At 29.7% G+C, this 9,288-nt stretch overlaps 1 protein-coding gene across 1 annotated transcript; it reads left to right on the top strand.

Annotated features, from left to right (window-relative positions):
• Positions 1-177: 177 nt before the first annotated feature.
• Positions 178-6,601, top strand: LOC108911073 (15-hydroxyprostaglandin dehydrogenase [NAD(+)]-like). Its single transcript, XM_018715906.1, has 7 exons — positions 178-311; positions 363-500; positions 2,820-2,943; positions 2,993-3,099; positions 5,442-5,604; positions 5,837-5,999; positions 6,343-6,601. The coding sequence occupies exons 2-7, from the start codon at positions 405-407 to the stop codon at positions 6,470-6,472; spliced, it is 783 nt and encodes a 260-aa protein (XP_018571422.1). The 5' UTR covers positions 178-311; positions 363-404; the 3' UTR covers positions 6,473-6,601.
• The last annotated feature ends 2,687 nt before the right edge of the window (positions 6,602-9,288 follow it).

The raw sequence follows: 9,288 nt of genomic DNA, 5'->3' as shown, positions 1-9,288 counted from the left end.
ATAATAATAAAACACTGAATTGTTTCTTGATTTATTAATTATAGTTGCCTGATATGTATTTTCTTTTGAATTTTAATTTGACAGACTGAAACATTTAACAGAACTTTTCGTTGAGTAAAACCCGGTTTTAATTTTGAGTTGCCTCTCGTATAAATAATGTTTAAAATGTCCAGGCAGAAGTCCATTTCCTTACCGATGAAGATAATGTACGATCGTTTTATTCATTCGACTAGTGGAATTTACCGTTGTTGGTACGAGACTGCACATTGGTTCGAACTCTATTTCAATTAGTTAATTGAATATTTGTTGTGGTAAATATAAATCTTAAACGTTAATATGTCCAATTAAATGAAGTATTTTAGTCTTCATCAACTGGTACAGTATAAATCTTCGCAGCATCGATAATGTCTTATTTCGATAAAAAAGTAGCTCTTGTAACCGGTGGGGCCAGTGGCATTGGATATTCTATAGTGAAAAAATTACTGGAAAATGGAATTAAGGTAAATATTAAAAATTTTATCTTGCGCGAAGGTCACAAGTTTATCTGTATCTAATTTTATACATATTTGATGTCCCATGATCGTATTTTATCTTGTTAAAAAATATATAGGAGGTATCAGCTACATATATTCGTTTCCTAAAAAACGCCGCAAGCCATAACCCTGTCAGTTATAGTCTGATTTTAAAAAACAAAAATTTATATGAAATGTCTCTAAAAACACTATAGAGTGAGCCTATTGGAGCGTATTTATAATTTTATTTTATTTTTTGAAAAGCGGTAATCAACTTTGTTTTTCAAACGGCAATATACATTTTTTTTTAATTTATTATTGTAGGTACAGATTTTTATTCTGAATTCAACGATGTATATAAAGTAATAGTTTGACTAACCATGTAGGATGCCTGGAAAACAAAAAATAATACAACAAAGCAAGTAAATGTCATTTTAGTGTTCGTTTTAGACTTTACAGAGAACTATTTCCTCGCAGAGAAGTTCCAGAACCACGTAGATTTGTAAGACTTGAAGAAAATTTGAGAAACTATGGTGCTTTTAAGAAACCAAAGCGAGAAGAACGCCAATTTAATGAAAACATCGAGTTCAATGTTCTTCTTAACGTTGAAGAAAACTCAAGAACTTTCATTCGGGAAATTTCTAATAATATTAGAGTATCAATGAGACCTAGCTGTAGATGCAGTATTGAAAAAGCATAAATTCAAGCCATACATTCCTCAATGTGTTTTGTGTTTAATTAATGTTATTTCGTGTTGAACTTTGTATACTGGTTAATGTATTTAATTGAATTGTCTTTTAATTGATATTCATTGTATTGTTTCTTTTCTGTTAACTACAAAATTCTTTTTTGAATTTTATTTGCTTTGCTGTATTATTTTTTGTTTTCCATGGCACAGATGATTAGTTAAAATACATTTGTCATGAATTAGTGGCTGGGCGCCGATTGCGGTATCGACTAATATTTTGTCGTTTTTTCTGTAATAAATGCTTTACAAAAGTCAAGTTCATATCGACGCTTTAGTACGAAAACATGCTATCTCAGATTTCGGTTGGAAAACATGCTATCTCAAATTTCAGTTGGAAAGCATGCTATCTCAAATTAAGCTTGGAAAACATGCTAACTCGGATCTTTAGATAAAACCATGCTATCTCAGTGTGACTAGAAATTTAAGTTGGCACATTGAGTGATTGAAACCGTGCATGTATAATAAACTTATATAATATATTTTTAAAAGAGTAAGGAATGTTTATGTTCAGGTACACTGTTTATTTTATTTTTTTTATTCAACATTCAAGTTGCTGTTATAAACAACAAAATTATTAATTTAAAAAGTAGAATAATATAGCGACTATAAATCAGATGAGAGTACGCTATTAATTTTGATATCAAAGCAAACTTGTAAGAAAAAAATCGAATAATTTTTAGTAATAACAAACATTTTTATATATTTATACACTATATTTTTTTTAATTTGTTATTTCAAAAAACGTCGAGTAATGTACGTGTTGCAGCATACTGCATATTATTCAATTTTTTTAATTAACAATTTTGTGGTTTATAACAGTAACTTAACAAAATTAATTGAAAAATGTCGAATAAAAAAAATAAAATAAACAGTGTACGTGAACATAAACATTCCTTAGTTTTAAAAAAATATATTATATAAGTTTATTATAAATGCACGGTTTCAATCATTCAATGTGCCAACTTAAATTTCTAGTCACACTGAGATAGCATGTTTTTACCTAAAGATCTGAGTTAGCATGTTTTCCAAGCTTAATTAGAGATAACATGTTTTCCAACCGAAATCTGAGATAGCATGTTTTCGTACTAAAGCGTCGATATAGATTCAGTAAATAAATCTGCACTATAATAAATAACAAAAAAACTAATTATATTGCCATTTGAAAAAAAAAGTTTACTATCGCTCTTCAAAAAAAAAAGTAAACAAGCTCTAATAGTCTCCCTTTATAGAGTATATAGGGCCATTTCATTTAATTTTTTGTTTTTTAAAATCAGACTATTAATAACGGAGTTATGTCTTGCGGCGTTTTTTAGGAGACAGGCTGTATAAAAGTATCTTAAGAAGTGTTAAAATATTATGATTTAATAACAAACACGTCAACTTAGGTGCCGTCACCAATTATTTCAGTTAAAGCTGTAATTAATAATTTTTTTAATAAAGAAATGGGCAATTTTCCTAGTTGTTCGAGAACTAAATTAATTTATTAATTTTGTTTACAAAATTTGTTAATAAAACTTAATTTTATCATCTTTGAAAATCTTTACTGCTTAAAATTTTAGGGTGTTGGAGTAGTTGACATTTCAGATGAAGATGGAAAGAAAGTTGAGAAGGAGTTAAAATACAAATATTTTGACAAAATACTAGTAATCAAGGCCGATGTAACTAAAAACCAAGAATTGGAAGGTAAACTTTAAGCATGTGAGTTACAAATATTGATTGTTTCTATTTTCAGATGCCTTTGAGAAAACAATAAGTAAATTTAACAATCTTGACATTATTGTAAACAATGCTGGAATCGTAAACGAGGTAGAATGGGAAAAAACCATTGCCGTTAATTTGGTAAAGTATAAATCTTTACCTTTACCTTGAAAATGAGGATTAGAAGAAATATAACTAAATTATCTATGTATGTACAACGTGTAAAACGTTTTGCGTATTGTTTGCTTTTATAATTAGAACATTGGAAATTTAAACCTCCTTCTAACTGAGCAAAAACGAGTTTTTAAAAAAATTGTAAAAATGGTTTACTATCTATTCTTGGCTTTCTTAAAACTAAAAATTTCAAATGGATTTTTTTTATTTAAACAGTAGATTCATGATGTATTGAGCGGACTGTCGTAAGCTCCAGAAATGAAGAATCACATCGTTTAACTCCAAGATTAACTCTTACCGAATTTCACATAATTACACATCTGTGTTCAAAACCTCTTCTATGACATAAGCTTGGCATTAGTTTTAGATTTTGTGGTGCAAATCTATGCTTTGCGGCATATTCCAACATCACAGCTTCAACAGTAAATATCAGTATCAGTTAAGTTGGATATGAGTATGTTCACAATTATCAACAATTCTTAAAAACCACTAGATTTTTTTGGAAAGAAAAAATAGTGTGAATTATCAGAAGCGTTCTGAATGACTACACGCCGTGTTTTTACATTTCATTTAAAATTTGTAGAATGTGCTGGAAGAAAATTAATTGATTTTATCTGTGATTTCATACACTCAACTCTTATAAACCTACCTTATATCACTGAAACTGTTATGCATAAAAATTATATTTTACATGGTTAGTCACTATAATCTGACTTATTGTGAGTTTATTATTGAAATTACAAAAAAGTTTTTAATACAAAGTTTTAGCTTTTTTTATGAATTTTTATAATACAGTATTAAAAAAAAACAACTAAATAATGGAAATCACTAAATTAAAGAAATTTGTATTTTGTAAACCCATATAGGGTGTCTACTTAGCTTCGTTAATTTTTTTTTTTTTTCAAAATGTATGTTACTATTTGATTAATGACTTTATGACATATTTCAGTTAAAAAATAATTTTGAAAAAACAGGAGGAAAATATTTATGTGTGACGGATCGCAGTGGCTATGGAGCAAGAAGCACGCGGAACAAATAAATGACTTTGACAGAAGTTTATTTATCATCATTAATTTATTCCCTATAACAAACTATTGTAACAAAGAAATAATGTTTAGTGAGAACAAAAAATTTGAAGTTACCCATTTATTTTATAATAATAATAAAAATAATTCTTAACTTCATCAAGACTTAACTTTAACAGAATTTTAATACCTAATTAATAAAAACAAACTAAAACACATATGGTCACAGATGCTCAATGTGACCTCCATTATTATTGATGCACTTCGTATAATCCTCATTAATTTTCAGAACTGCATTTAGTATGAAATGGGAATTAATTGTACTTAAATTTTGTATACATTGATCAACTTTATGTCTTAGTTCATCTAAGTTTATACTAGTTTCCTTATAAACCTCATTTTATAAGTAACCCCACAGAAAATTTTCCAAGGGTGTCCTAAGATCTGGGCTATTTGAAAACTATTGAATATTTCCTCCATTACCAATCCAGACATCAGACCTGTAATAGCTGTTTTACATTGACAATGTAAGTCGCTTCATCAAGAAATTGGACAAGTGTAATCTGCTGTTAAATAACTTCATGAATTTATTCATCAAGTTCTTGACGAATTAGAGCATGTTCTAATTTTCGTCAATTTCTTCGTGAAGTTCGGAAGTACCAACCCAACAGATTTCCAGCCTCAGATCAGTAATGAGGTTATGTTATTGAAATATGTAAATAATTGTGTGGCGTCGTACTAGTTTTGCATTGTTTTTACTGATTTGTTACTTACAAACACTAATATTTATATAATGTGTCAAAACGGTACCGCTGTTGTATCACTACAATTATGAGTGGAAAGGTGACATTTTTGAAATTTATTAACATATTAAATATTTTTGAAAAGAAAAAAAATTAACGAAGCTAAGTGGGCACTAATATGGTGTTCCGTTAAAAAATTTCTTTAATTTAATGATTTCCATTATTCAATTGTTCTTTCTAATAGTGTAATATAAACATTTATAAAAAAGCTAAAACTTTTGTATTAAAAACTTTTTGGTAACTTCAATAATGAACTCACAATAAGTTGTCAGATTATAATGACTAACCCTGTACATTTAATTCTTTTTAAATAGTAAAGTAATTTCAATTTATACTTATTTATTATGTAACTAATAGTAATAATTAAGAAATTATTTTTTGTAAGTGTTTTACCAATTTGACTTATAAAACAAAATCTAGTGTTAATGATACATGCTATTTATAGGATTATGAGTGCAGATTTCAGCAAATATAATTTTAGGTTGCAGTAATTAGAGGTTCCTATTTAGCAAAAGATAAATATTTCCCTTTACACAAATCGGGGGAAGAAGGCGTTATTGTGAATATAGCTTCAATTCTTGGACTCTTTGGTATGGATCATCTGCTTGTATATTGCGCTACCAAACATGGAGTAATTGGATTAAGTAAGATATCAGTAAAAATAAATAATATAAATAATAATAAGTGATCCTTATTTTAAATACATTTACAAAAATAGGTGCATGGGGAAAGGTAAGAATAATATAGTTAAAAATGGTCTTAAGTTAAGAACAGGGCTAATTAGTTAAAAAGTCCAATTGTCAAGAAAGTTTTATATAGTAATTATTTACTTATAAAGAACCAAGTGAATAAGATAATAAAATTAATTTTTTTTAGGTAAGTCTTTGGCTGAGCAAAAGTGTCCCAGTTCACATAAATTTAAAATAATAACCATCTGCCCCGGGACAATAGATACTCCATTACTTAGTAACCGGCCAGTTGTATTGGATTTTGCTACTTTTCAGAGAGATATCCATCGTTTATCGGAAAAGACAACTTCGTAAGTAATATAATATTTACATATACTAAAGTAGTATATGAACCTACCTTTGGAAAACTGTAACTTTGTAACATTTTTAATAAAAATACTCCACCATTTCATGTTTTCCTTTAAGTGGATATTTGCTTCCCTCTAGAAATCTCCATGCAAGTGGCAAGAAGCAAGAACAGTATTGAAGCACATTGTTTATTTAAATGTACAAAATAGTGCTTTATCTATTAAATTTAAGTCACTGTTTTTCTAGATGTGATGTGAATTTGAGTATTTTACTATCAATTATATTGAATTGTTTTCATAGGTTTAATAGAAATATTGATAACTAATATCTTTTTATGTATTTCAGGCCAGACTTTGTAGGAGAATCAGTAATCCAATTAATACAAAAGAGTAAACACGGGTCAGCTTGGATCATTGAAAATGAAGAACCACCCTATGAAGTCAAATATCCTAGTAAATTAGACTTGAGGAAATAATAAAACTTGCAATTTCTATAAATGAACTAACATACTACCTTTCGATATTTATATGTGTTAAAACATATGTACTTATTTTCAAATACAAGGTGCAGCTAAAGTATTTTTAAAAGTTATCGTTTCTATAACGTTTTCCATATTCCCTCATTAAAAAAAATTACAATTTGTAGTTGTGTATACAAACGTATTGTGGTCGGTCAAATGAAACTGAGAACAGCTGTCTCAGGTACACTATCAAAGTTGTCGTACCTACCGAGGTAATAAAATGAATTTACTAAAGCTGAAAATCGGTATACAAATTTTATATTGCATATAAATAAAAGTTATGTCAGTCAGTCAGATGTATGTGGGGACAGAGCTGGTTGCGGATACCACTACAGGACCCCTAGGGACGCCTCATGAGATATGTATGAATGTCTACCCTGCGGCTTTACAACTTATTAACCAGAGTAGAATACCTGGGCAATAGTAGTAGTACACCCCAAATTGTTACATTTGTATTGTTTATATTTATGTAGTCTACAAAAGTGAGTAAGAAATACACCAGAGTATCATATTCGCAGTGTAAATAAAAAAAGTGTAAAAGAAGGCTCAGTCGAAAGCCTCACAAAAATAATGACATTCTAAGAGCGTAACCAGTACGCTTATAGGTAAAAAAAAAACCTGGACTATACTCCAAGACTAAACACCTCTTCACCGATGGAGGAAGATGACAAGCGCGGCATTCTTTAACTCAAGCGCCCGTTGAGGTTGGCAAGATGAGGTAGGCGCTTGAAAATTTCGTTCGTCTTTTTGCAAGTGAACATGAGACGAGAGTCCCAGCACCGCAGGTAATCCCCAGAATCTCAGTACAAACTATTTCTACTACTCTACTCTCTACTTCATATTAGAGATATGGAAAATAATCAAAACTATATTCCTCGACATGGTTCTCGATCCATCCATGTCTAATATGGACACTCAGGGATCGTTGTTTTCAAAAAATGTCATCTTTTATTTCATCGATTTGTTTTGTTGAATATCGTAAATTTTCCAACACAGGAAATATTGGCCTCATATTTTATAGAATTACAATCTACATTAATATCAAAATGTTTATGTAAACTGAGGAAAAATGTTCTGACAAAACCTAGATATTCAGTACTCAGCCAATGCTTTGTCCGAAAACATTCAGAATCATCCATCTAAGAATTATTTTATGTACCTGTTACAAAAATAATCGTTTTGTAACAGGTTTTTTTTGTTATTATGGTAAAGTGTTAAATTTCCAGGTAAGTATATGTCTATAAATAAAAATGTTCCCTTTCCAAAACATCATTGTAAAAATGATAGAAGCTGTAGTGCAATATTTTTTTTTCCAGTGTGTCTAAAAACTCAAATAATATAAATTCTGCGTTTATTGGCAATTTGTACAACTTTTCTAAACGTGTGACATTAAAAAAATATAGGCAAATAACTTGTAATATGAATACCTGTAGTTATCTCCATCACTAAATTAGAAATAAATACATATAAATCTTCAAATATTTTTGAATAAATTTGAGGCAGTACAGGGTGATTCGGTCATAATGTCATTAATTTTAACCACCTAATAAACACAATAACCGAAAAAAAAAAATTACTCGACCTTTTCAACCCTATACCTAACTCCTGTTAATTCGGCGTCCTCATATTTGTTAATCGGGAACGCAGCAGAGAGCGTGCGTCAAACGTTGAAGCGAAACAGCTGCTTTCCTGAGCCATCTTAAATTTTGCAATTTTGCAATTCAAAATCAAAATGCAGCGGATCCCAATTTTATTAACAAAGTGTTATTTATGGAGGGATGAATGGGTAATTTAAATAGGTAGGTACCTTACTACTCTTTGAAAAGCAATAAAAGGCACTAGGTATACCTACTACAAACTGAATAATTAATTAACCGTAATACTAAAAACTCATATTCGGTTAAGTATAAAACATAGTGAAAACGTTAACAATATTAGAAATACTAAACTGTAATAACACATTCGAAATAATTATTATCCTTATACATTTGTTTTAATTAACAAATAAATAGTACTTGTTAATATTTAAAATGTAAAAAACTATCTTATTCATTCATGTGTCAGGTAAAAATATTTACCTACGACCACTACTGTAAGTACTTAAAAACACACTGTCTGCGATCAATGTAAGATTCCTATTACGTACGGTAAAAAAACGCACAGTTTTCCTAGCAACTGCCTAGCAACGGCCAATACAATACTGTTTGTATTGACCGTTGCTAGGCGGTTACTAGGAAAACTGTACCATTTTTTTACCAAGCTGTGCGATTTTTTTACCGTACGACGTAATAGGAATCTTGCATTGATCGCAGACGGTATGTTTTTAAGTATTTAAAGTAGTGGTCGTAGGTAAAGTATAGTACGTAATACGTGGTGTAATGCAATTACGCACTCGCCGCTACGCGGCGTCGTGCGTAACATTTCCATTCGTGCGTAAAATGCTTTTTACAACACTTATTACGTAATGTACTATTGTTTATTCCTTGTCATTCACCACGCATTAAAAGCGCAGTAAAACTAGGTTAGTTACCGAATAATACGTTAGGTAAAGATTCACTCTCGATAAATCTTTGTGGGTCAGCGGTCAAGAGCGGTCCGAAAAAGGGTTTATATAATGACTTGAAATAATTTTTTTTCAGTGTACTACTAATTTTTCTCTATCTTCCTTTAAAATTAATGACATGACTGGATCACCCTGCATTATCAAATTGGAACACACAAAATTTATCACTTGGTTCAATGATAAGCAGTAGGTTTATCATAAATTTTCA

This window comes from Anoplophora glabripennis, unplaced genomic scaffold (genome assembly GCF_000390285.2).
Source record: "Anoplophora glabripennis isolate ALB-LARVAE unplaced genomic scaffold, Agla_2.0 scaffold500, whole genome shotgun sequence".
Lineage (NCBI taxonomy): Eukaryota > Metazoa > Arthropoda > Insecta > Coleoptera > Cerambycidae > Anoplophora > Anoplophora glabripennis.
Note: the sequence above shows the minus strand (reverse complement) of the source record. Positions and strands in the feature narration are given on the sequence as shown.

Coding starts and splice junctions, on each gene's coding strand:
- LOC108911073 (XM_018715906.1), top strand. CDS start 405: ATGTCTTATTTCGATAAAAAAGTAGCTCTTGTAACCGGTGGGGCCAGT. Junction 2,944..2,992: donor TAAAAACCAAGAATTGGAAG/GTAAACTTTAAG, acceptor TTCTATTTTCAG/ATGCCTTTGAGAAAACAATA. Junction 5,605..5,836: donor ACATGGAGTAATTGGATTAA/GTAAGATATCAG, acceptor AATTTTTTTTAG/GTAAGTCTTTGGCTGAGCAA.